This window comes from Brassica napus, chromosome A6 (genome assembly GCF_020379485.1).
Source record: "Brassica napus cultivar Da-Ae chromosome A6, Da-Ae, whole genome shotgun sequence".
NCBI lineage: Eukaryota > Viridiplantae > Streptophyta > Magnoliopsida > Brassicales > Brassicaceae > Brassica > Brassica napus.
Window position 1 is genome coordinate 27,213,078 of NC_063439.1, and position 27,897 is coordinate 27,240,974.

The 27,897-nt window shown below is 34.8% G+C and overlaps 7 protein-coding genes across 7 annotated transcripts; 3 read left to right on the top strand and 4 right to left on the bottom strand.

Moving 5' to 3' along the window:
• Nucleotides 1–1,479: 1,479 nt before the first annotated feature.
• LOC106397180 (protein HAIKU1) lies at nucleotides 1,480–2,302 on the bottom strand. Its single transcript, XM_013837751.3, has 2 exons — nucleotides 2,158–2,302; nucleotides 1,480–1,976 (listed from the first exon to the last, which is right to left on the bottom strand). Exons 1-2 carry the CDS (start codon nucleotides 2,273–2,275, stop codon nucleotides 1,480–1,482), a joined length of 615 nt encoding a protein of 204 aa, XP_013693205.2. The 5' UTR covers nucleotides 2,276–2,302.
• Nucleotides 2,303–3,815: 1,513 nt separating this feature from the next.
• Nucleotides 3,816–4,268, bottom strand: LOC111199054. Its single transcript, XM_022688514.1, has one exon. It carries the CDS (start codon nucleotides 4,266–4,268, stop codon nucleotides 3,816–3,818), a length of 453 nt encoding a protein of 150 aa, XP_022544235.1.
• A 2,680-nt stretch (nucleotides 4,269–6,948) lies between these two features.
• Nucleotides 6,949–7,592, top strand: LOC106400441 (pectinesterase inhibitor 12). The gene has a single exon (XM_013840799.3). It carries the CDS (start codon nucleotides 7,006–7,008, stop codon nucleotides 7,531–7,533), a length of 528 nt encoding a protein of 175 aa, XP_013696253.1. The 5' UTR covers nucleotides 6,949–7,005; the 3' UTR covers nucleotides 7,534–7,592.
• A 3,173-nt stretch (nucleotides 7,593–10,765) lies between these two features.
• LOC106376956 (transcription factor MYC3-like) lies at nucleotides 10,766–13,056 on the bottom strand. Its single transcript, XM_022716831.2, has one exon. The coding sequence runs from the start codon at nucleotides 12,759–12,761 to the stop codon at nucleotides 11,025–11,027; it is 1,737 nt and encodes a 578-aa protein (XP_022572552.2). The 5' UTR covers nucleotides 12,762–13,056; the 3' UTR covers nucleotides 10,766–11,024.
• Nucleotides 13,057–16,302: 3,246 nt separating this feature from the next.
• LOC106376955 (probable ADP-ribosylation factor GTPase-activating protein AGD9) lies at nucleotides 16,303–18,407 on the top strand. The gene is made up of 7 exons (XM_022716830.2): nucleotides 16,303–16,563; nucleotides 16,644–16,762; nucleotides 16,924–17,332; nucleotides 17,431–17,706; nucleotides 17,788–17,913; nucleotides 18,001–18,102; nucleotides 18,184–18,407. The coding sequence occupies exons 1-7, from the start codon at nucleotides 16,495–16,497 to the stop codon at nucleotides 18,289–18,291; spliced, it is 1,209 nt and encodes a 402-aa protein (XP_022572551.2). The 5' UTR covers nucleotides 16,303–16,494; the 3' UTR covers nucleotides 18,292–18,407.
• Nucleotides 18,408–18,627: 220 nt separating this feature from the next.
• Nucleotides 18,628–22,343, top strand: LOC106400125 (ubiquitin carboxyl-terminal hydrolase 21). Its single transcript, XM_013840530.3, has 9 exons — nucleotides 18,628–19,363; nucleotides 19,437–19,557; nucleotides 20,041–20,151; nucleotides 20,266–20,444; nucleotides 20,529–20,858; nucleotides 20,953–21,075; nucleotides 21,169–21,676; nucleotides 21,764–21,847; nucleotides 21,960–22,343. Exons 1-9 carry the CDS (start codon nucleotides 18,872–18,874, stop codon nucleotides 22,208–22,210), a joined length of 2,199 nt encoding a protein of 732 aa, XP_013695984.2. The 5' UTR covers nucleotides 18,628–18,871; the 3' UTR covers nucleotides 22,211–22,343.
• Nucleotides 22,344–22,366: 23 nt separating this feature from the next.
• On the bottom strand, nucleotides 22,367–23,654 carry LOC106397090 (glycine-rich cell wall structural protein 1.8-like). The gene has a single exon (XM_013837646.3). The coding sequence runs from the start codon at nucleotides 23,609–23,611 to the stop codon at nucleotides 22,514–22,516; it is 1,098 nt and encodes a 365-aa protein (XP_013693100.1). The 5' UTR covers nucleotides 23,612–23,654; the 3' UTR covers nucleotides 22,367–22,513.
• Nucleotides 23,655–27,897: the final 4,243 nt, after the last annotated feature.

Sequence of the window (27,897 nt, forward strand, 5' to 3'; positions counted from 1 at the left end):
GTAAAAACGGCTTTCCTACATGGTGAGCTAAAAGAAGAAGTATATGTTACACAGCCAGAAGGTTTTGTATCTCCAGGAAAGGAAGGCAAAGTGTACAAGTTAAAGAAGGCTCTCTATGGACTGCGACAAGCGCCTCGAGCATGGAACGCCAAGCTTAACAAGATTCTCTGCGAGTTGAGGTTTCAGAGGTGCTGTAAGGAACCTTCCGTGTATAGGAAGGAAGAGAAGCGGGGACTTCTGGTCGTAGTAGTGTATGTCGACGATTTACTCGTCACTGGCGTCTCTCTACAATCGATCAACGAGTTTAAGAAAGAGATGGCGATGAAATTTGAGATGAGCGACCTTGGTAAGCTTACATATTACCTCGGTATCGAAGTACATCAACACAAAGAGGGAATCATGCTTAAACAAGATAGATATGCAACAAAGATCCTTGAAGAATGCGGAATGGCGTCGTGCAACTCAACCCATATACCAATGGATATAAACGTCAAGTTATCAAAAGCGCAAGAAGAGAAGAGCATTAATGAAACAGAGTATAGAAGAAGCATAGGATGTCTCCGATATTTACTTCACACCCGACCAGACCTGGCCTATAGTGTGGGAGTTTTGAGTCGATATATGCATGAACCAAAGGAGTCACATGGTGCAGCTTTAAAGCAGGTACTGCGGTACTTGCGCGGAACCTCTTGTCTCGGTCTCTCTTATACTCGAGAAAAAGAACTAGAATTGATTGGTTACAGCGACGCGTCTCATAATGTCGATGAAGATGATGGGAGGAGCACCACGGGCCATGTGTTCTATCTTAAGAAAAATCCAATAACATGGTGTTCTCAGAAACAAGAGATCGTTGCACTCTCATCGTGTGAAGCAGAGTTTATGGCAGCCACAGAAGCAGCAAAACAAGCCATCTGGCTTCAGGAGTGCTTAGGCGAGATCATTGGAGAAACGTGCAGGAAAGTAACAATTCGAGTGGATAACAAGTCTGCAATCGCGCTTACAAAGAACCCTGTGTTTCATGGACGTAGTAAACACATACATAGGAGGTTCCACTTCATCCGAGAGTGTGTGGAAAACGAGCAAGTTGAAGTAGAGCATGTTCCGGGAAATGTGCAGAAAGCTGATATACTAACAAAGTCACTTGGTAGAATCAAATTCAAGGAGCTGAGAGATTTGATAGGCATTGAGGATTTGTCAAATGAGAAGTTCAAGCTTAAGGGGGAGAATGTTGAGATAAGCTTGAAATAACTTGAGATACAAGTTACCTAATTCTATTGAGTTATAGATTAGGAAAATATCTATTTATGATTCCTAATGAGTTTAGGAAAGTTTGAGTTATATATAAGGAGATGCAAAGTGTTGCATAACTTATGAGTTGTTAGAATTTGAGAGCTTAAGTTTTGAGAGAGTTTCTTAAGCATTGAGATTAATAAAGAGTTTGAGTTTGAGATAATACTTTGTGTTCTTGAGCCTGTGATTCTATAAAGGAAACAAACCAGTTGATGGCTGAACCGGGTTTTGGTTGTGTGGTTGAGGTTGGTTTCCAACCGGGCTTGATTCGATCAGGTAACGCATATAAGCCGAGATTGGAGATTCGGCCGGGTTGATTGATAATTGGTTAATAGGTTGAACCGGTTCAGAGGCCATTGGATTCGATTGAACTGGATGTGGAGGTGGAGGGCGGTTTACTTGAGTCAAAGGAGCTGGTCTAACTTTGACCAACCGTGAATTTGGAGGTTTTGGTGGGTTTGAGTTTGTTGACTGTGGAGGATTGACAGAAGAAGCTGAGCCGAGTCCGGTTAACTGTTGAACAATGGATCTGAAATCGGTCTTGTTAATGTTATAAACCAAAGCTTGAGGATTTTGTTGTTGATTTTGCTGGTTTGATGGCTCTTTACGGATGTTTTTTCCCATCTTATTCACACCTAGATGATGATGATGATGATTATCATTATTGTGATCATCCATTATTAAACCTGAAACAAACTAACAAGAACAGAATAAAAATATTCTTAGAGAGAGATTAGCAGAGAACCCACAAAGCCTTAATCTATTAGGTAATCACAGTTTCTGGAACACAGATTTGAACAAAGAAAGTCTCTAAGACAAGAGAAATCATAGGGGTTTTTAAACCTTTTAACGAGAAAGAGAGCTTACGCGTTTTCAGAATTTGACCGGAGAAATGAAGATTTGCAAAAGAAAGAAGAACAAACCAAAGAGGCTTTAAAGATAAAAACAAAGGAAAGTATGGCTTTCTTGACTTTCTTGCTCTCATCCCTTCATATATTTCTTTTAATTTTTTTACTTTTACAATCTTAATCTTATAGTTATTCAATAACGAACAAGTGGATTAAACATATCAACAAGTTGAGTACTAGTGTCAATAACATAAATTTGTTTATTGCAAAGATTTTTTAAAAAAATATACATTCATCAGTCTCGCTGGAGAAATAATCTCAAAGAACCAAAAAAGTTTTTTTTTCATACTCTTATATTTAATGAAATAAGACAATTTTGATTTTGCTCTTATTTTTCCCTCTGAATCAAATTTACAATTTCAAATTTTTATATCTCAGTAATCGAGGTCAAATTTCACCTAGTTTTACCATTTTACCAAACTCTAAATTTTACCAAGTTTTACAATTTTACAATTTACAAGTTTTACAATTTTATCAAGTTGTACTTAAACGATTGTACATCTTAGTATAACTAGGCACAAAGTTTTACTAAGTTGTACCATTGTCGAGGTACAACTTTGTAAAACTTTGTACCTAGTTTAATCAAGTTCTACAGTTATACAAAGTTATACTTGAATGACTGTATAACTTTGTAAAACTTTGTTTTTAGGTTAAAAAATTTCTTTTACAGTTTTTATATATACTGTAACATGCCAGATCTAAAAGAGAAAATCAAATAAAAAAATGAGGAAATCGTAGAAAAATCTTAAATCGCGAAGAAAGACCACTAAAACAGAAAAAAAAGAAGAAAACAGATCGAATTCATAAAAGAATAAAAGAGATTCAAAGAAGAATATATATGTTGAAGAACAAGAGAAAAACATAAGGAAAAACATAGAATTCATAATAAAAAAAATCGAAAAACAAGAGATTTGGATCGAAGAATGAAAGAGAAGAGAGAAAAAAGAGAAGAGGAAAAAAATGAAAATGAAAAATGAAAGAAAGATCTATGGGTCCGATTGGTAATGACTGTGACTTTAAAAATTTTACTGAAGAAAAAATTTGTAAACTTTTTGTTGTGGCTATAGATTTTATTGCTTTAGAATTTTATAGAAAGCTCCAAAAAATGCTCTGGATTTTTGGCTCTACAGAGCACTTGTACAGTTGTACGTTATTTCAAGATGTTATTTTGATTTTTTTATTAAAGCATGATTGCTGTGATTTAGTGTTGTATAAATAAATAGGGCTATGACTAGTACCTACAGTCACTACCAATCACACTCTGTAGAGATAGTAAGGAAAATTAAGTTAAATGGCATAGCATGTAAATAAGTGCATTTTTTTTTGAATGAATGTCAAATTTATTCAATCCAAAAACGTTGTTACAAGGAGTGCAGCTTGACTTCTACCAAAAATGGCTAAAAAAACTGAATTTACACTTGAGTAATCTGATTAACTTGTGTGGTAAGCAAACTAGACTGACATTGCTCCTTCATATCTTTTTCTTCCGGTATGTTGAATTGTGGAGATCCTATTACGAATGATTTTATCATTCATATGCTGCAAACTACTGGCAGGTTGGTGATGCTCCCCATGCTTCCTACGGTTTCTCTCCCTCCAAACCAAGTAAACCACTGCCTACAACAGATACCGAAGTATGAAGCAAGTAATCTTATCCCAATCCCAATCTCCAGCAGCTAAAAGGAGAACCAGACTGTCCCAATTATTGGTGTATCTGGCTCCCATAATCCTTCCTGCTAAACCTCTCCAAATCTCCTCATAATAAGAACACTCGAAAAATAAGTGATTCCGAGTCTCCATAGTGTGATTACATAGCAAGCAAGCTGTTTCAACCTGAGCGTACCACTTAACCAATCTATCGCAAGTAGCAAGACGATCTTGCACAGCGAGCCAGGTGTGTATGGAGTATTTTGGTGTCGCCAGGGGGAACGAGACTACTCCATACCATTGTTTCTTAATTGCTACCGTTCGAACTAGGTGCCAAGTGTGCTTAGTACTGAAAACCGGTTGATAAACCTCGACCTTTCCCTTCCACAAGCGAATATCTTCTTCATGATCAAGACCATGCATTTATTAGAGGTATATTAAAATTTTAATCAGATTTTGAATTAAAAATTAATCAAAATAAAATAGAATTCAGAGGAAGAGTATCTGAAAGTATCTGAGATTTTTTTTCTTTTTCTAGTCAATAGCATAAGGGCATTTGATTCGTTTGTATCTAGAGCCCGTGTTAATGTTTAATATTTTAGTTTTCAGATAATTATATAGCTTTTTTTTTGTAAAAGAAAAGGGTTAAACCCGGATCTATTAAAGACACAGATCTAACCCCCGGGTGGAGGTACAGCCCACGGATAGACCCTCTCCTGGGCATTCAAATGAGCCGAAAGCAATAGCTCATATCCGTGTGGCCAGCGGAGTTCGAACCAAGATAATTATATAGCTGCCTATATTCTTCTTTGGTTCTGAAGAATTCATATAATATCAGAATGAATTCCTAATTATGACACGACGCTATTATCTTCGTGCCTGTTTAAAGCAAAATCAGCACGTCAAATCCGCATTGCTTTTTCGAAATTACGTAGTGCGAAAGTTAGGCCAGTTGCAGTGATGATTTCCTTGACTTTCAAGTCGAGTAACATATATTCAAATATGCAAATTAAAGATAACCTTTGTTGTTTGTTTTTCCTTAGTTTCATTTTGTTTTGTTGTTAAACCATAATTTTCTGGACAATAATAACTTCGATACATTTCCAGTTGAATAACATAAATAGATAGTATGCCAACTGTACATGTTGTTGGGAAATCCTATAGAATGAACTTAGGATATCTCCAAAAAAACATTTTATTTTTAAGTCTACAAAATTCCATATTTGAAATTTAAAATGTTCTTCACCAAAAACAAAACCTCAAACTTAAATTCAAAAGTATACATATTTTATATTATAATTCTTATGTTTGTGATTACTTAGTTAAATCTATTAAACTTTAATAAATAACTATCAGATAAATAAAAATATGAGAACAATATTGATAAGATGCTACGTTAAAATACACATTTTTACGTAGAAATACATAATTAAATATTAGATTGCAAGCAAAACATCACATTATTCTATAAAACTATACCAAAAGTAATAATTCAGTTGTTGATACCTTTTATCATCAAACGAACAAATCCAAAGTGCAACAAACAGAGAAAATATGAGATATAATTGAATTACGAATGTAAAATGAAGTTAAAAATTTAGTTTTTAATAAAAGGAAAATAAAAGATTGTTAAAAGACTTAATTTTTATTGGTGACATTATTACTAGAGATGGCAATCATAGATCTGGACCGCGGGCCTGGCCTGTAAAGGACTGTCGCGGTACTGTATTGGGACGAAGTTTTCTACGCCCGTAAATTTGCGGGCCTCACGAGACGGGTTTTTGCCAGACTGGATCTTTTGTTGGATGGACCAAAACGGGTCATACGAGATTACATGGACCCGCATTTTTTTCTTCATTTCTTATTTTACATGAAAAAAACGATAGAGAAAGTGAGAAGAAAGCGATTCTTGTGACTTTTTCCCCATAAAACATAAGGAGTTCCGGCGATGATGATTTGAGCTACGGTGATGATGATTCGAGCTCCGGTGATGACGACTCCAGCTCCGGCAATGACGATTCGAACTCTGGTTGTGTTTTTATTTGGTTTTCTCTCTTTATTATACACAATTATGAATTGCTTTACTACAATGTGATATTATTTGTTTAAGTTGATTGGTTTTGTTTTCAGTACTGTGAAGTGGTGTTTTTCTTAAATTAAATTAGGTTACAATGGTGTTGTTTAGAAGAAAAGTTAGTTGTATATCACGTCACTTGTATAATTTGGCAAAATGATTCACGAATTTTTTTGCAATCCAAATAATTAAAAAAGATATAGTCTAATAAAAACATACAACACTTGAGCCAAAGACAACAGCTCAATCAGATTTAAACTCAACAAAAACTTATGTTGATAACAAAAAAAAAGGCTTTTAACTCAAGAACGCAAACACAAACAGAACTTTGTGGCATTGATTTTGATAAGGCTTTAGTGAAGCTTAATGAGCTCTCTTCAACTCTCTTACACAAACAACGTCCTTCGCACGGGAGATAACTAGTAGAAAAATAACGAAAGAATCTATTAATAAATTTTGTATTAAAATCATAAAACGATACTTATTTTGAAACGAAAAAATTTCTGTACAACGAAATTTAATTGAAACGGAGGAAGTATTAGTTATCAGAATATTGTAACTGAATTTAAATTCTACAAAATAACTATCAAGACATAATATAATTTAAATTAACTATAATCATTCGAGTATTTATATCGGATTTTGTTAGGTTCAGATTCATTTTTGGGTTGCTGTGCTTCAGGTTTTTGTTTTCCAAATTGTAGCCCTAGAGTTGCTCAAAGCTTTCTTGCCATACTATCTAAAATTTCAAAAATTAAAATATTAATGAAAGTGGCATAATGGTAAATTGAATAGATTCTAAATTTCAATCATGTAAATATGATATGGAAACATATCTAATGGAATTGACTAAATTTTACTTGCATATATGAAAAGTTGGAAATCAAACATTAAATGTTGACCAATATTATGAAATAAAAATAAAATATTTTTTACTAAAAATGAAAGTGAATATCCTATGGAAATATTTCTTTCTTTTTTTGGTAAATGACATATTAGTTTAGCTGCATAAAATTTTGATCCAGTTTACATTTTCTTTAACAATAAGTTCTCATTCTTCTGTTTTTCAAAGAAACAAATAAAATAATGAAATTTATCTTTTCTTTTGTTGTGTTCTTTCTCTTCCTCAATTGTTTAGCCACCGCGCAAACTCTGATCCAAAATTGTTGCAAGAAAGCGACAACCACAGATCCAGATCTCAATTATGACATATGTGTTCAATATCTTGAAAATGACCCGCAAAGCAAAAATGCAACTAGTCTCAAAGAATTGATCATAGCAATAACGAAGAACGCTGCATCCAAATCAACTAACGTGAAAAGGATCGCTGAGGAGATTCTCAAGAAGAACCTGACACATGGTGTTGAGGTACCTTTACGTGCTTGTCTCGAACTTTATGATGATGCTAATGATTCTTTGAACGATACTTTGAAATTCGTCGATCTGGGCGATTACAAAAGCGTTAATTCTGCTCTGTCTACTGCAATGGATGGTCCTGTCACCTGTGAAGATGGATTCAAAGAATTTGAGACGAAATCTCCGATTGTTAATGAGAACAACGTTTTGGTTCAACTACTTAGTATTGATTTGGTTTTTTCGGTGATTCCAAAATGAAATCTATAAAAGTGTATTATTTAACATCTGGATTAATAATATTTACTAAATAATCTCAAGAAACATCTTACAAGAAAAAAACATTGTATTTTTTAACTATTATATAGATTCTGATAAATAACAATCTTTCATTCATCAAGATCTTCATATACTAATATGAAAAGAATGTACTTGAATCCTCTTTATCCCGCTGCAACAACAGTATTCGTGATTCAGAGGTCAAAACCACTTGTCAAAATGATAATATCACTAAAGAAATAGAATCAGAAGTTTGATGATTTTTCTCAATGACATAACATGAATTATCAGATCTCCATGATCAGTTGATCACTACCAACCTTTTTCAAAAAGAAAAAAGAATCCGACTAGCTAATTAATCGGGCGACTAAACGTAAAGCGGAGTGTGACCTTAGCCAAATAGGCCCATTCGGTTGTATTCTACGCATGACCGTATAATAGACATATAATGCATAGAATTGTTGCACAAAAAATATGCATAGAATTAAAACAAAATCTTTTTAACCGAATATTTGATTTACTCACAGAATCCTAGTTTTCTCTCAAGTCTCTTCTCGATCGCCAAGTTTTCCATCTAAAGATCTTCGCCTCTTCGATGGTTAGTCTTCTTGCTGGCGCCGGAGAGGGATCCTTTGCCCTGCATATGTTCATACAACTCTTCTCGCGCAATTTCTTCATATCCAAGGTTTAATCTTACTTTGTGGTTGTGGCTCTCGCTCCGGTTGTGTCTTTCTGGTGCAGCTTTTAGTCTTTAGAGTAGTGTTTCGTATTCGACTATGTTGGATTTCCGACAAAGGTTCAATTTCACTTTTCATCGAGGGTCGTAGCAGATTTCCAACAAAGCGAGGGTATACTATTCATTCTCTTAAAATTGGAGGGGATAATAGGCTGTTAGAATGCTAAACCCCTAAAATAATGAGGAGATAGGAAGTTGTTAGAGATGCTCTAAGTCTTTAACAATATACGGTTCATATCACATCATATATTTTGAATTAATTATTTAATATTATTATAATGTTCTTACCATAAAATTAATAATTTTGATCAAGGTTCTAAAAATCGGTAAATGCGTTTAGGCGCCTGTATAGGTGGAACTCGGCCTTAGCCGAAACGATTTTCCTAAAATCCAATTTAAATTATTCTAAATCGTTTAAAATTAATCTAAATCAGTCTGAATATGTTAAGTTAAGCAGTAATGTTAGTTTAAATCTTCAAATTTGTATTATTTTTTTTTGTTTTTGCATATCCATTTTTGATAATTCATTACAATACTTTTATAATTAAACTAAAAACTAAAATATCTCATATAAACATAAAATATGTATAAAAAAATCACGCATAAAACTAGTAGTCGCTAATCCTTTATAAAAGGCCTAGTTACCAGCCTAGTAATTTCTTCAACATTGATTTGGATAGAAAAGAGATATGATATCAAATTATTAAATTATATTTGAATAGTTTTAATTGATTAAAATATATTTACATAACTCGTTTTCAGAATACTAACTTAAGTGTGATTTGAAAAACAAATATCTGTAGTGGATTTGGAAAGATTTTTTTTAGACGGCGTTAACTATATTTAACGGAAGTGATGACGACATTAGTATTTAATTAAACACGTGTTTAAATTGTGAAAATAAAATCCTTAAAAATACATGAACTAGTTTTTATTTGCTAATAAAATACACTAACTATTTTGGATACCCGTTTAACACACGAACTAATTTTTGTTTTCCATTAAATATTCAGGCTTTTGAAATTTGCATATTTTACACATCGATTGAGACTACATCAACTTTGTTTAACATGATTTAGACGATGTCAACTATGTTTAATAGAAATTAAAATGTTGTTAGCGTTTAATTAAACATGTGGTTAAACTGTGAAGGGTAAATTTCTTAAAATCCTCCTGATAGATTATATTGTTAGCTTTCTTTTCATTACGCTTCCATAGTGTAAAATTTTTGTTGATGAAATTTCAAATATATTGATCATAGTAGAAAGAATATATATATATATATATATATATACAGCTTAATTCATAACACTAAACTTATTTATCATAGTGTAAATTAACCTTGATTGAATCATTATCATTACAATCAAAGCGAATAATAAGAATTATAAATACATAACACTAAACTAATTCTAAAAGCAGAAACTCGTTTAAAATTACCTAGTTTTCTTCTTCTTTTCACGACATGGAAATCGACTTCACTTCCAAGAGATATAAAGGAAAATCAAAGCGAAGAAGAAGAAAAGGAACATAGTTTGGAGAATAAAAGAAGTTGGAACAGATTAGGGTGCCAAATTCGAATTGAAACTAGCTTGAATTAGGGCTCAATCGATTTGAGAGGTTTTGGCTGAAGGTGAGCGTGCTTAATTTTTGCAGTTTAACTACTTGTTTAATTCAAACTAACGCCATCTTCTGTTAAACATAGTCGACGTCATCTAAAGCAATGTGTAAAATATGCAAATTCCAAAAGTTTGTATATTAAATGAAAAATAAAAATTAGTTCGTGTATCAAACGGGGATCCAAAATAGTTTGTGTATATTATTAGCAAATAAAAATTAATTAGTGTATTTTAAAAGAATTTTCTTTTCACAATTTAAACACATGTTTAATTAAACACAAACTTCGTCAACACTTCTGTTAAATATAGTTAACGCCGTCTATAACGATATGTAAAATCTGTGAATTTCAAAAGTTTGTGTGTTTTAATAGACAATGAAAATTAGTACATAAGTTAAACGGAGATCCAAAATAGTTTATGTATTTTATTTTATTTTTAACGCTGATTTATTATGTTATTACAATTATGAAAAAGATTACAAAGACGATCCGACAACCGACAATACTATCCTCTCGCGCTGGTCTCCAACTTTCACTTAATCTTTACTCCATACATATAATATACATACAAGTACAACCACAGATTTATTATTTTACTACCCTCTCGCGCTGGTCTCCAACTTTCATCTCATTTAGAGTATCTTCAATGGCACACAAAAATTATCTTTATGTTTTACTCTGAAATTGAGTTTGAATTTGCTTTAATGGTTCACTTTATAATAAATTTACTCTATAATATAGTGAAATATAGAATAATGTTGTTTTTTTTTACTCTATATTTTACTCTATTATTTAAAAAATAACATTACTTTATATTTAACTCTATTACAAAGTAACTATATTATAGAGAAACTGAACAATTTGAACAAATCCAACATTATAATAGAGTTACTCTACTTTAGAGTAAAATATATATAATTTTTTTGTGTACCATTGGAGATCTTGTTTTAACACTTATGAAAACACTAAAACTAAGAACTAAACATGCTTGTCCTAATGAACAACAACATGAAGCTGGTGAGGCACAATGACTAGTTACTAATTTACAAAGAGCCAAAAGATCATACATTACCCTCTACGTTCGATCCCTTTTTATCTCTTAAAGATGTTCGACTTTGTTCAATTGTCTCCTCCAACTTTCAACATTAAAGCAGCCCTGAGCTGATCATGATTGAAGAACTGGCTCCCCATCTTCACAGTAGCTTGTTGAATCATCAAATCATTCACCACAGATAAACTAGCGTGATTCACTTCCAAATCCAGTTCCTTAAGCGCGTCCATGAATCTTGAACCAGGATGATTCTTCTTGCTGCATTGTACACGAATCATCACATCCCAACCTATGATCTTCACATCAATCTCCATTTCTACAGAACTCGCCGAATCTTGATACGACGATCTGCGTTCTTTAACCGCCCTGGACGCGCCGCTTTTACCGTTTCCTTCCTTGCTCATCCCATCAAGCTGCTTCTGAATCTCTTCTTTCTCAGACTCCGCTTGCTGCAGCTTCGACTTCAGCTCGTTGATATACGAAATGGCGTCTCCAAGAAGAGAAGCTTTGTCCATTTTCGACACGTTGGGAACCACAGCTCTCAAAGAGTAGAATCTCTGGTTTAGCTTCTCCCTTCTCTGCCTCTCTGCTTCCACATGGTTCAATGGCTCCTCTCTTCCGTTAGCCGGTTTTCTCCCACGTTTCCTCGGTTTCTTCTCCGGTTCAACCACAATTGCTTCCTTAACCACCGACGCTTCCAGATCAGAATGATCACTCTCGCCGGATTTCGCGGTGGATCGAACCACGGTGCTGAAAGACAGCATCCCTTCTTCGTTGTTACTCCCTTTGGACACCGGAGACCTCCTCTTGTTGCCCTCCTCCGCCGTGAAGCTCAGAGTTTCGCTCGGTTTCATCATCTTCGACGACCCAGCTTGAAAGTTGAAATCTTGCTCCACAAGAAACGGGTTCTGAGGGTTTTTTCTAGGGTTCTCAACCGAGCTCTCGTTCTTCTCAAGCTTATGAGAACCGGATTGAACCGGTTCGATTGCCGGTTCAGTAATCCACAGAGCTGGATCGTTCTCTCCTTGGTCGGGATTCAGACCAAACCCCCAAGAAGAAGCTTCTCCACCGTTACCGTTGCTCGAATTAAACAGACTGTTGACTTTATCCATCAGATCTGAGCTTTGACTTATCGCTTCAGACGAACCAAGCTCAACGACGCCGTTTTCAGCAGCAATACACACCATCGTCTGCAACCCGTATATCTGACCTTGATTCGCCCGTTCACAACCCGACCCGGTTAAAGCACCCGACCCGGATAACCAAATCACGCGGGAGTTTAGGAAAGATTCCCCGGGAAGTCCAACGCCGTTCGCGAAGCTCTGAGTCATCGAGACCAAGAAGAACCACTCTGTATCGGTAACTTCCTCGTCGTTGGATTCATCGGAGACTCCGACTCCTCCTCCTCCTCCGCCGGAGATCAACGAGTTGAGCTCACGGATGACTCTCTTCCGATGCTCTTGCTCCGCCGGGTTCGAGTTGGAGCTTTTCTTCTTCTTCTCTTTATCTTCTTCTCCTTTGTAATACCCGTCTCCCCATCCGAGGACCACCGCGTTGTCTCCGGCGGGAGATTCGAAGTCGTGCGAGATCTGCCAGAAGATCGCGTAAGTCCATTTTTCACCGGCGGATTCGATTAGAGCTTGGAGACGTTGCTGGAGAGTGTCTTCGTTGAATTGGGAGAGTGAAGGAGTGGGAACAGGTGGTTGCGGCCAGAGAGATGAGTGGTTCGTTCCGATGAAAGCTTCCATCGCCGTCGACGCGTTGTCTCCGGGGGGTGTTGACTCGTTGAGGAAGTAGTCGTTCATGTGAACATCCGGTGGAGAAAGGGAAGATGAAATTTTCCGGTGAAAGTTGAAGACTTTTCTGGTCTGGAGAGAGAGAGAGAAGTGACGTGTTGGAGGAGAATCAAAAGAGGAAACGCTACGCAAATGGCGTTTAGTGATTGTCTGAAGAGGATTCTCTACTATATTTTAATTTATTGTAATTCTTTTAAGTGGAAAATTGTTTTTTTTTTCATAAAATAGATGCTCAAAGATTTGAGAGTTGCAACTTGCAACACTCCATATTACACGACAAAAGCTCGATTGTAAGATTATCAAATGTTCGGTTACTATTACAAAAACGTAAATTTTATAAATTGTGGACTACCTGTGGTCCGCCAAAACAATATTATTTATATGATCGTTTTCACTTGGACCACTCTTTTGTCCACCAAACATTTAAATACGTTTCTATTCCAAAATATGTGCCAGAATTATTTGTTAATTTTCCCTGTCGCAACCAAAATAAATTCCGTATACCTATTTAGTTAGTTGGAAAATAAAATATGAATACTATTTTTTGTTTAAGCGAAAATACTGTTTAACTAAATTTATCTTTAAATTTTAAAATATGTTATTTTCCATCTGAAATGAATTCAGCAGAAAACATTAATTTCTTTAAAAAAATAAACTGAAAATAATAAAACCTAAACCTAAATGTTAGTATATTTTCTGATTGGTGATATTTCTAACAATTTTTGAGAAATTGTTTTTAATTCTACCAGAAGTTTGATATTGATTTTCAAATTTAACATTATTGAATGATTATTTAAAAAAATACCTTAAATTTGTGATAAAATAATACTAAGTTAAATTTTTAAATATTTATGGAACATTTATAAACTCAATCCTAACTCTTTAATACTAAACTCTAAACAATAATCAGTAAAGTCTAAACCCAAATGTTAGTATATTTTTTTATTGATAGTATTTTTAAAAAGTGATATTTAACTCATTGTAATAGTGTAATAGATTGTTGATATAGTTTTAAAATAGAATTGTATACCGAATTACCGATGTTTTAATCATTATAGTGGCTACAGAAGATCTACTCTTCCTCAAATTATGCGGTCCGAAATATACAATTATAAAGTAAAGAATTCATTAATTGATGAAAGTGATATTAATGAAAATGATATTAATCAATTATTAACAAAAAATATAATGAAATGATATTTCTCTCATGTCTCAATTAGTCATATCCGGATTAATAACAAAAAACTACATATCATGTTGGGACAATCTTCTGTAGCCAACTTTTAATTATTTGGTCCTGGCTAGGCCTACTCATGTCCGCTTTTCATGATTTTCTTTATTAATACTGACATTTTTAATTAAAATCTTGATAATTGTTTCATATAGAATATATGAAATTTTTTTAATTCTACCACAAAATTTTTGATATCATTTATCAAATTTACCATTAATGAATGATTATTTTCACAAATACCCTTAATTTATGATAAAATAACACTAAACTAATTTTTAAAATATTTATAGAACATTTATAAATCCAATCCCAACCCCTTAATAGTAAACCATAAACAATAATGATTAAACTCTAAACTCAAATGTTAGTATATTTTTTGATTGATAGTATTTTTGAAAAGTGCTATTTATTTTGTGGTATTTTTACAGTTCTAATTTTTCAACCGTTTTTCTATAAATTTCATGACAACCAAAATATCTCATTTCAAAAAAAAAGTTACACATGAAATTCTTTTAAAAAAAAGTTACATATGATAATGACAAAAAAAATTACACATGATATTGACCATAAACATGATATCCACGAAAAAGAAAGAAAAATATTCAGTGAAAAGGACAATATACATGATTTAACACACAAATATAAAATGGTTAAGTCAGGATGGCTAAAATGCTCTTCTTCACGTGTTTCTCGTGGATGCTGTGACTTACAACAAACTTTAGGCCCACTAATCACAGAGTAACACCATATGGCATATACTTATGATCATAGTCATAACATTAAAAATTAGTTGTATTCCTTTAGCTTTTAGCCAGTTTTGCAAAGACATAAACATGCCACAAAACACAATGTCTCAAGTACTTTAGGGATTTCATAACATAATTATTATTTTAATAACAATGTATCATAATCTAATTGTTTCTCTCTAGTGATCTATATATCAAACGACCAATTTTATCAATACTAAAGAGAGCAAAATAATATTTGACAATCAAGAGTTTAAAAAGAGGTTAGTTAATAACTTCAAATTTAGAACCTATAACTAAAGGTTTATAAGTTTTGATGAGGTTTAAAATAATGTTGAAATTTAGATTTTGGGGCTAAAATTTTAATCTTGGAATATAAAACTTACATATAGTAAACCCACAATTAAAATGAAAAAAAAAACTGAACAATGTTTCTATTGGACAAACACATAATGATTCTAACAACTTGTGACAATTTTGGACAACCAGACGATTCCCAAGAGTTTGTTACAAATTTGTTTTTTGTGATATTCTTTAAAATATATTTTATAACAAAAAAGATAGTCCAGTTTTTTCGACAAAACGAAATATATTGTCAATCAAACTGAGATGTTGCATAGCAATGATACAAAAGAGTTAGTCATTCGAGTGGATGAACAGAATTTAGTTCGAAATTATTGTTCAAAGCACCCTGTTCAGCTAAACATTGTGCAACTTTATCCTAAGACATGGAAGAAAGAACCTGACCTAAACTTCAAAAGCCACCAACTAATATCATTGCGGATATTCCCGTTAAACCAAAAAAATTGTCCTGCCATTGCTACAGTGTATGTCTTGCAATCTCCTTCAATGACTATCGAAGTCATTTCCATCGAAAACACACATTGAGTTGACATGAACAGATTTGCTGCTTCTGCTTCTGGAGGAGAGCGAGCAAATTCCAAAATTTCCGGACACCAATATTTAGTTGTTCGTAGATGGTCTTGAACTATCCAAGCTTCACATATGTTGATTTGAGTTGTTAGATGTCGTTGCATCATAGTTACATTTCATGACTTCACTATTGATGGTCTATTGGTCTCTTCCAAGTAGTTTGTATTGTTTCTACTTGTTGCATCGGAGTCATAACTGAACAATTTAGCAATATAGAGATTCTACCTTTTCGGTTTCGACAACTGTCTTAGGATTAACTTGTAGTGTATTCAAAATCAAATTGTTTTTTTTCTATTAAAGGTTGTTTTGATAGACCATCAGATGACTGAAATTAAAGTTGAGAAAAGATTCACATCATCTTACATAGCATTATAATGAAAATAGCATTATAATGTAAACATAAGAAGTTGTTGGGGGGAATTATGGAAGTCTCGAAGTTCTCACTAATAGAGGACAAGTGAACAAAGTGTGGTTGATATTTTCCTTCAGCAGCACAACAACGTTGACAGGTTTTGACTTGGCGGACTAGTAGAAAACCCACGATGTTCATATCATGAAATGGGCTTCCTAAAATGGGCCAGAGAGATCCATTCAGTTTAGTAGTTAGGCCAACTAATCTATCGAAAACAAACAAAAGCATTATTAAAGTATACCTTTACAGGTTTTAGAAGAAACCAAACGAAAACACGAAATAAAAAAAAGGAAAATAATAATTTCGCAGCAGCTTTGAAGAAGAGAGAGTTCGATCCATCGTCGTCGTCACTAGTAGTTGTTCAGATCTCCCCAGATTTCACCTTCTTTCGATCTGTAAAATCTTAGCTCCATAACGATGGCGACTGAGAATCACGCGGATAAGAACGTTGTGTTCAGAAAACTGAAAGCCAAATCCGAGAACAAGGTTTAGCTTTCCCCCAACTTCTTGGATTTGAATTAATAGAAATTCGATCAGATCTGGAGCTAATACGGCCTCGATTGCAGGTGTGCTTCGATTGCAGCGCGAAGAATCCAACCTGGGCTTCGGTTACTTACGGCGTCTTTCTCTGCATCGATTGCTCTGCTGTTCATCGTAACCTCGGTGTCCACATCAGCTTCGTCAGGTCTGTAAAACGCACCGTTTAATTGAACTTTCTAGGCTTCAGCGATTTTTTCAACTTTTTAGCTAAGGTTTTGAGGTGTGTGATACGACGTCGTTTTGGTTTCTCTTTGATTTAAGAGATGAGATTCTTCTCTATAAGCATCATGATTGTTGATTTCTCAGGTCGACGAACTTGGATTCTTGGAGCCCAGAGCAGCTAAGAACGATGATGTTTGGTGGGAACAACCGAGCGCAGGTGTTTTTCAAGCAGCATGGATGGAACGACGGCGGCAGAATCGATGCTAAGTACACTTCGAGAGCTGCTGATTTGTATAAGCAAACTCTCGCTAAGGAAGTTGCTAAAGCCATGGCTGATGAAGAAGCTCCTTTGCCTTCATCTGTTGTTGCTACTTCTCAGCCAGTGGAATCATCTGAGCCTCCAGCAAAAGAGACTTCTGCTGCTGTTGCTGTTGCTGTCTCATCTTCGCCAAAGGCTTCCCAGGGAGCTGTGGCTAGTACCTTTAAGAAACCTCTTGGTGCTAGAAAGACGGGGAAGACTGGTGGTCTTGGTGCTCGTAAGCTTACCACTAAGGTAAAAGATTGTAGTTTTCTTAAGAGTTGAAGTGTTGGCTTCTCTTCTCTTGGTTTTGGTTTTGGTTTTGATTAAGATTGTTCTGTAATGTTATGCAGCCAAAAGAGAACCTTTATGATCAGAAGCCTGAAGAGCCTGTACCTGTGATTCCTGCTGCTTCTTCGACTAAAATCACATCATCATCATCATCAGCGGCTGGATCATCGTTTGCCTCTCGGTTTGAGTACTTTGATGAGGAGCAGCAGTCTGGTGGGCAAAGTGGGACACGTGTGCTTAGCCATGTCGCTCCACCAAAGTCATCGAATTTCTTTAATGAGTATGGAATGGATAGTGCTTTCCCCAAGAAGTCAAGCTCAAGCTCCTCCAAAGTTCAAGTAAAGAAATGTTTGCGTTATCAAGGACAAGAGAATAAGATGATTTCGAAATTTTACTAACATTTTTCTTACTTGACGCAGGTTGAAGAAACTGATGAAGCAAGAAAGAAGTTTTCCAACGCGAAATCGATTTCTTCTGCACAGTTCTACGGGAATCAGAACAGAGATGCTGATCTTGAATCAAAAGCTACACTTCAGAAGTTCTCGGTATCTTATTGTCACAAAACCAATCAAAACCTTTTTTTTATATATAAATTTCAAGGTCTCGTTTAATGCAATTGCAAAAACTAACAGGGCTCAGCAGCTATTTCAAGTGCTGATCTTTTTGGTCATGGACAAGATGATTCCAACATTGATATCACTGCAAGCGATCTCATCAACCGAATTTCTTTCCAGGTACAACAATAATCTTCTTAGTAAGAAATCAGTTTCGTTAAACTCTCTTTTATGATTAAAGTTTGTTTAACCACGGGCCAGGCGCAGCAAGATGTGTCGTCCCTCGTGAACATAGCGGAAGAAACGACGAAGAAGCTGGGGTCATTGGCATCTGGTATATTCGGTGATCTTCAGGATAGAATGCTCTAAGAAAACATGAAACGATCTTTGCCTTTATGATTGACACAATATGGGATTTGAAAGGTTTATAAAAACACTTTTTATGTTTGTTCTGTACCAATATATTTTGACAGTTTCAGTTTCAACCAATGTTCTTAAAAGATTAAAAAACATCAAAAGTTGACAAAGTCTCTGAAATCAATCCTGTAGGATCTCAATATTTGTTGTTAAACATTCTCTTGGATCCTAATTGTTGTTTTGCTTTGTTAAATTTAAAACGTTAGATAAACATCATAAAAGTAATTGTAATTGACGTGGTAAAAAATAACTGGATTTTAAAATATAAAAAATAACTGTATAAAGATAAAAGGTAATAAAGAAACAAAACAGTATATACAAATTCATAAACTAGGTTAATATTTCCTAGTATCTGTTTAAAGGATTTTTTTTATTAATGACAGATTAGAAATCTTGGGTGTAAAAAGGAAATTGGTCAAAGAGTCTCATAGTCAAAAGTCCAATACTTACTGATTAAATAAGAGAGTTAGTTTACAGTAAAATATTGTGGAAAGAGGTGAAAGAAAACAAACCCTAAAAAAAATATGGCGGCATGAATTTCCCTCTCAATTCAAAACCCTTCCTTATCGACTCTCCTTGTCTCCTCCTCGCTGCTATCTTCCTCCTCAGCTTCCTCTACCTCACCAAACCTCGAACCTTCTTCCTCAGAATATTCGATCTAGGTTTCTTGTTGATGGCGGAACCCTCCCCGATAATCGAAACCCTAGACGAAGACGAGTCTCCTCCTCAGATCCAAACCCTAGATGAATCCCCCTCTGATGACAGCAGCAACGAGATCGGCTCGCGTAATCGCCGTCCAAGGAGAAACATGCGGTATTTTGACTATAGTAGCGACGATGACGATGATCTCAGCAACGGAATCTTCCGAAACAGGAGCGCTGTCTATGGAGACTTGTATAATCGCCGTCCAAGGAGATACATGCAGAGTTTCGACTATAGTAGCGACGATGATGTCGAGATGGAGCTCCCAAAACCTATTGATATCTTCTCTTGTTCGTCTCCTGAGAACAAACCTACAGGCGTTGTATGTTCCCTTTTTATCAACAAAATAATATTTTTTGTTTAAATAATTGAATGTTTTTTTTTTTTTATTTCAGGGTGCTGGATTGAATAACTCAGGGAACACTTGTTTCATAGCTTCCGTGTTGCAGTGCCTTACTCATACTGTTCCTCTTCTCCATAGCCTTCGCTCTTACAAATATCATTGCCCTTGCAACTGTAAGTTGATTGATTTTTGAGTTTGTGTGTCTTGATTGTGTGCTTATTGTCTGGTTTTAGCTGGTGTCTTGATTGTGCATTATTATGTTATGATTTTAGTTGGTATCTTGATATTGTGTGTTTATGATCTGATTTTAGGTTTTGTCTTTATTGTTTTATGATTTGATTTTTGTTTGTGTCTTGATTGTTTTATGATCTGATTTTAGTTGTGGTGTCTTGATTTTGTGTTAATGGTCTGATTTTAATTGGTATCTTTGATTATTCTATGATCTGATTGTAGGTGTTGTCTTGATTGTTTTATGATCTGAATTTTACTTTGTGTCTTTATGGTCTGATTTTAGTTGGTGTTTTGATTGTTTTATGATCTCATTTTACTTTGTGTCTTGATTGTGTTTTATGTTCTGATTTTAGTTGGTGGCTTGATTGTGTTATATGTTCTGATCTTAGTTGGTGTCTTGATTTGCTCATTTTCATTCTTTTCAGGTGGCAATGAGAGTTTCTGTGTTCTGCGCACTCTCCGATATCATATTGAGCATGCTCTGAGGTCTTCAGGATGTGACATAATGATTGATCGGTTTCGTGATAACCTTAATTGTATCCTTCTCACCTTTAGTATTTTAGATTCTGTTCTGTTCTGTTTTGTTTTCATAGCTTTGTTTTTTTCAGATCTGTTCATATGAATGGTTTTTATCCTTAAACCAACTACAGATTTCTCATCCGACTTCCAGATAAACCACCAAGAAGACGCTCATGAGTTTCTGCAGTCGTTTCTGGATAAGCTAGAGAAATGTTGTTTGGATCGTAGCCGTAGAGATAACCCTCCCTCTGTCTCTTCTCAAGATGTTAACATTGTTGACAATATCTTTGGTGGGCGTCTCGTTAGTAAGGTAACCAATTTCAGTTCATTACCATACTAATTATCTACTATTTAAAGCAAAACTCTTATATTATTATATATTTTCCTTTTTCAGCTTCGTTGCTGCAACTGCAATTCCGTTTCAGAAACATTTGAAACGTCCCCTGGATGGAGTCTTGAAATCGAAGATGTGGAAGATCTTTCTAGTGCTCTAGAGTCTTTTACATGTGTGGAAAACCTCGAGGACCAGTTTACCTGTGATGACTGTAAAGAGAAAGTCTCAAAGGAGAAGCAACTTAAGTTCGATAAGCTGCCCCTTGTTGCTACGTTTCATTTGAAGAGGTTTAAGAACAATGGAGTTTATATGCAGAAGATCAACAAAGATGTCAAGTTCCCTTTGGAGTTGGACTTGCTCCCTTACATGAGCAGTAACGAAAATCCTGAAGTAAGTGAAACTTCGCTGACCTTTTGCTCTGTAAAGCTGAGATTTCAATGTCCTAATTCTAACAGACAATCATGTTCTTGTTCTTTTTATTCAGGTTTCCACTAAATACCATCTCTATGCCATGGTGGAGCATCTTGGGAGTGGTACATATTTTGGTCATTACTCAGCATATGTGAGATCAGCTCCTGAGACATGGCATCATTTTGATGACGAAAAGGTAATATAAGATGATCAGTGATCTCATTTTGATTTTTGTGGTTTAATTATTTGTATACTTCTCTAAAGGATTTGCAACTTCTCCATTTGGCAGGTCAGGAGAATCAGCGAAGAATGTGTTCTATCAAAGAGTGCGTATATGTTATTCTATGCAAGAGAAGGAACTCCTTGTTTCGCTAGTGCGTTTGAAGAGCTGAAGACACTATTTGAAGCCACTCCGATGAATTTCTCGCCCAAGTCGGTGCTAGAGACTACTACTACCTGTAGCGAGGAGTGTGTAAGCGACCTTAGTTACCAGACTGTCTCTGATTCCAGCAACGCCTGTAATGGCTCGGTGGGAGTTTCGATCCCGTGTGGAAACTCATCAGATTACCATTGTGATGAGGCACAAGATGAAGTGTTTCATTCGGCAGAGTCTAACAGTGGTGACGAATATTTTGCGTTTAAGTCACCGAAGGCTGATGACTCTGAGAAACCATTTGCTGCGACCTTTCACCAAGAAGAGCGTCCTTTGTATCCAGATGGCAACAGAGCTACCACCGATGACGCGTATGTGCCTGTGGTCAAGATTCAAGAGCAAGTCTCGTCTCCAAAACGTGAAGGTACCATCTGTTACCATGTTCTTTTTATTAGACTCTCAGTTGAGACTTGGCTCTTATGTTGTGTGTTTTGTTTGATTATATGTACAGCTGCCGAGAGAGCTATCATTGGTGAAGAAAATTTTCTGACTAAGCGCAAGATGCAAAAGCGGAATCCGTTTTCGAAACGCCAAGGTAACTACTAGCTTTTATTTTTAATTATATAGTAGATATGTGGGAAATAATATTAATGTAAGATGAGAGAAACGTTGAAGATCCTGAGTCTGAGTGTGTGATTCTGTAACAGGAAAAACATTTCAGATTCGACATGAGCATCTGCAAAATAAGAAGAAGAGGGAAGAAACTTGTATAACAAATCCTTTTAGAAGCATTGTTGCTGCTGCTTCAGATCCTAAGGAGAAAAAACATGCTGTTTCATATCTCAGGAGTAGGCCTTGTTCATCTCGGTCTCGATTGCTTGTTGCAGCTTTGGGTGTTAACGTCAAGAAGAAGAAAGTCTCTAACATCAGAAGATCTAGTCTTCACAGGAATCTCTGAACGGCAATCAAAATGAAAGCTTGGGATTAACTTTCTTTATTTGTTATGACGGTTTAGATTATATAATTATATTAGATCAAATTTTGTAAAGTTCTAATCAAAGTTCTTATATAAATTATTCTATTGATTTTTATTAATGTTTTTTAATTATATAAATTGCAAGAGAATAAATATTCAGTTATTAGGAAATACAATTTTCACTAATGGATACAGAATGTTTTCAGCCAAAGCATTTTCATTTGTGTATACAAATCATCATTTAATTTCCAGCTTTTTCTTTTGTTTTATTTTGAGTTGGTTTCTTCATGGAGCATAGCCTCCACCCCCGTGTCCACCGCCTGAACCACCACCACCACCGTAAGCACCACCATATTGGCTGCCGCCTCCGCCTCCACCTGAACCTCCTCCACCACCACTGCCATATCCTCCTGCTTCACCACCATAACCACCTCCTTCACCACCACCACTTCCATAACCACCTCCATGAGCTCCACCTCTGCTGTAAGCTCCTCCTCCGCCACTTCCTCCACCACCACCACCTCCATAGCCTCCGGCTCCTGACCCACCTCCGGCTCCTCCTCCTTCGCCGCCTCCATAAGAACTACCACCATAAGACCCTCCACTTGCTGATCCTCCTCCACCTCCATGACCACCTCCACCTCCAGCAGCACCTCCATACTCACCTCCACCCACGCCGCCACCTTCACCAGCTCCACTTCCGTAACCACTAGCATGCTCACCTCCACCACCGTAAGCTGATCCTCCACCGCCTCCGCTTCCACCACCTCCCCCACCAGCATGACCACCAATTACACCACCAGCTCCTTCACCACCACCACTTCCATAACCGCTAGCATGATCTCCTCCACCACCGTAAGCAGCTCCTCCACCACCACCACTACCTCCACCGCCACCGGCATGTCCACCATAACCACCAGCTGCTCCACCGTAACCACCACCTCCACCTTCTCCTCCTCCGCTAGCATACCCACCGGAAGAAGAAGCTCCACCACCGCCTCCACCATGACCACCACCACCAGCATGACCACCATATCCACCAGTTGCTCCACCGTAACCGCCACCACCTCCTTCTCCACCTCCACTAGCGTATCCACCGGAAGAAGAAGAAGCTCCACCACCTCCTCCACCATGACCACCACCACCACCACCGGCATACCCTTCAACTCCTCCATATCCACCACCACTACCTTCTCCACTACCGCCACCATAACCACCACCAATCACTCCATAGCCTTCACCACCTCCGTGGCCTCCACCACCTCCACCACCATGACCAGACGGAATTTCGCCGTATGTTAAGAGATTCCGGCTCGTGGCGTAGCAAATGCCAACGCCGAGTAAAAGAAAAAAGACAGTTGAGAGAGCTTTGAGAGAAACCATTGTTTTAGTAGTATTATTTGAAGTTAATGAACTAAAATGAAAGGGCTCAATGAGGTATTTATAGTGATTGGGGTCTTGTATGTTAACCGCGTCCACTGACAAAAGTAAGAGTGGTTGATGAGGCACATGCTTATGACTTTAAAAGTGTAGATTTACTGTCCCTACCATTACTCCTAATTTTGGTTTAAATGAAAATCTCTCTAATCTAATCAACATTCTTATAACTTGTAGTACTATAACAACTTTTAGTGACCAATTTGAATTGTTAAAAACAAGACCCTAGTTATAAATTTAAGTTTAAGATGTGATAAGTTGATGATGTATCGGGTGTTATTTAGCTTAAAGCCAAAAAAGAGACATACTCCGTATTTAGGAAGGTCTGGAATTCTAACATCGACAAGAAGAGGAGAATAATATAGTCTTCGACCCGCCCGAAGAGATTGTATAAGACTAGGGCTGCCATGCATGCGGTTAGAGTTTGCATGAATTTGGTTCAGCTACGAATTGATGGAAACTATATTTAGTCCTATTTGTTTGCAATTATTTGTAACGATCAAATAAAACTAAACCCTAATATTTTTTTTTGTCAACAAAATAAACCCTAATATATACATCAATTTGGTTAATTCTTTATCGGATGTTCGAAACCATGGGAGAAGACGGGTTTGGCACTTTAATTTATACTTTAATAACCCATTCGAAATCTTTAACTACCCAACTATTAACTAGTTCAGTCTTTTGGCACTATGAATATATATATGAAAATATAATGTCACTGATATATGTTCCTAAAAAATGGATACAAGGTAGTTATAGTATCATTAACAGGTTATAATATCGTTAAGTATGGTAGTGTTGAGTATTCAATTTTGACTTCTACCCTCCATTCTTCAACTAAGATTTTACCAACCCATTTATTTCCAAACCAGATCTTTTTTTTATATATAATCTCTTACTTTTTTTTCCGAAACTTATACTATAAGTCTATAAGAGACTATAACTTTCACCTAGACTTTTCGTTGTTCTTTTACTTTCACTTCAAACTTATGTCTTGCGTTGTCATAGAATTGGAGTCTAGACTCTAGTATACACAGAGAATGTAGAAACTAATTTTGGCAGAAAAACCTAATTAAGTTGGTTATATGTACGAAAGGGGTTAATTAGAAATATATACACATTCGGCCAATCTAAGGCTAAGCTTGATGAAACATTCGTTTCAAGCCCCTAAATTTTTTGAGAAAAATTATATATACAACATGCCCCTAAATTTTTATTTAAACCCTCAAACTATTGAAATCTTTATTAAATCGTTTAGAGCTTCCAAATTCTCAGGCCTAGCTATGTTAATAAACATATTGGTAACATGTGATAATCTCTTGAATTACGGTGTTTGGTAATCCTTTACACCATATACCAAATCTTAAAATACCTTTTTAGATTAATAAAAAAATATTTGGGTTAAAGTCTATCAGCTCTCTAGAGCCAAAACAACTGTACGTAATATTAAATTTGTCTCAAGTTTAATTTGATTATATGATTTCTAAAAGTTATGTTTAGTATTGCTTCAACCGAATTAATGAAATGACAATATTATCTAAAAAAAAATACTTTTTCTCTATATTTATAGTTTCTGACTCTATTGTATTGTATAGAGCTAAGCTCTCAGTTTCTGCTATTCTAGTTCTTTTTAGAACAATGCCAATATGCACTTAGTTTCTGCTAGGACATATATATACTGATTGAGCTTGGCTCTTACTTCTTTTATCATTTAGTTTCTGTTAACTCCATATTCAAAAATTATATTCATTACCTTACACTCATTGTTCTTTTTGACATCACGTACGTAATGCGTAGATTTATCATTCCAAAATATGCATTTATTAAGAACCCAAATATTTTTCGATGAGATTTCACTTCTAGAAAGTTGAAAACAAATCATGATTATTTTAATGCACGAATACAGAAACATATATGTATGAATACAAAACAAAAATGGTGAGAGGCTACTAAAGAAGAAAATACTATTTAATGCGTCTTAGCATTGCCACTAAGAAGACCTATCAAGATTTTGAGACTTTGGTGCCGTCCAGCCAATGTCCACTTCTCTACTATTATGCCTTAAAGAGATAACAAGACAATGAAATTAAAAGTATATATACAAATCAATAACTGTATACATTATTACATTACGCGTTGCCAAGAAAAAAGAGCGTATAATGTATACATTACACACATAGCCGGTCAGATTTTTCAAGGCCACAAACAAAAATAAAACCAAAAATATCTGAAAAAATTGAAAAAGAAATTATACGCATGAAGGGTTTTGAACCCAGCCACTCATGTCCTATACTGATCAACTAACCACTAGAATATTGAGACTTTTTGTAAATTTGTAGCCGGTTATATACGTAATATATTGCAGCCGCAAGCAGATGTTTCATCCGCTTCATACCAGAGCCGACTCTGATTATACACTTATCTTAAATAACATTCACTTTTAAAAAAAAAATCAGAACATTTTTTTCTTAAAATTATGAAAGTGTAAGTTTGAAATTTCAAGGATAGTTAGATAGTCGATTCCTTGTAATTTAGGCTCCTATTAATGATACACTAATAAAGGCTAAACAAATGATAACATTGCAGAATATCAAATAAATGCTCGAAAAGAAATGATATAAATAGAACTATAGTACATGAAAATTGTTTTAATTTATTTGTAATATGGTATAACAAATTTTATATAGAAGTCTGGGTATAATTTGTCTATGAATTTAACAAATTTCAAATAAATTTTATATAGTAGTAGAATAGTCTAGTATAATTCCAGACTGAAAAAATTGCGTGATTTGAAACAACCACATGATCATAAGTATCATAACCATATTTTCATTACGTGGATTACAAAAAAAAAAGGTTTGTTATTTAATCACAAATTCTTACAGAATAAAATACAGAAGAGTTTATCCCTAGCTTGTGCATTATCTTGTATTCTTAGATATGTTATTTTGTAAATTATGCTTTTGGAGATACTTAAGTTAATTATTCAACTAGGACTAGTTACATACATTACCAAAATTGGTTTTATTAAAAAAACTAAAAATACCAGTAAACATTAGTACTTCTACAATTTATATAAGTAAATTACAAAAATATAATCCACACAGTGAAATTTTATATTATAAAATTTAAAATTTTGAAAACAATAAGTATCTATATTAATAGAATAAAAGTTATGAGAATAGTTAGACGCATAGGAAGATGAGGATGAAGAAGTATTTCCACTAATTAAAAACCACAAAATGATAAATAAAATAGGGCAATGCAGCAAAACATATTTGACATCAAATAAAAAGCAAAACACTTCAAAATATAAACAAATATAAAATTTTAAATTAAATAAATATAGTTTTTCTGCGCAAAATCCTCTAAGCGAATCGCAGACAAATCCCTAATAAAAATAAACTTTAAATCATTGATCAAATTACCTCATATGTTGCATATATTCTATCATTTTATCCAACCACACATGTAAATATTTACTTTTGTCAAACATATACATATATGATATATAGTTCTCCTAGACATTATTTTAAAGTATTTTTTCTAATTTACTTATATGTCATCAATATATTCATTCTCAACAAAAACATGTCTATGCCATCAACTTAACTGTGACATATAATTTTTTAAAATAAAAATTTATACTTCTGGTAAGACTTTTGAAATATGATAATGAATTCTTTTTTTGTAACACTAATTAAATATGATAATGATTATAATTCATACATCATTATTAAAGTAATTTTTTTATTAAAAGTTGTATTTTAGCAGGATTTTTGAAATATGCTAACAACTAATTTCTATATCACAATTAAAGTACATTTTTTAAAAATATATTAATAACTAATAATATTACGCATAAAAACTCATAGTATATAGATGTATAAACACACAATTTTTGGTTCATTTGACTATGCTCATGGGTGTTAAAGTATAGTGTCTATGAATTTAACATTTAAGGAAAAAAGTGTGTAAGAACATTGACAAATGAAGAGTTCAAGCTTTTTGGCATTGTCAATTTAAAGATAATTGGTTACAGCAGATTACAGATCTGTTCCATTGAGAAAGGAAGGTTAATGATGATACGTAGGTACAAACATATACATATAAGTAGGCATATGTAAAGTTTCATACGCAACAAAAGTGAGATCACATGGGAAAAAGCACACACTGTCGTTGCTGAAGATTGGCGTGAAGAAGAAAAAATCGGACCAATATCTAGTACC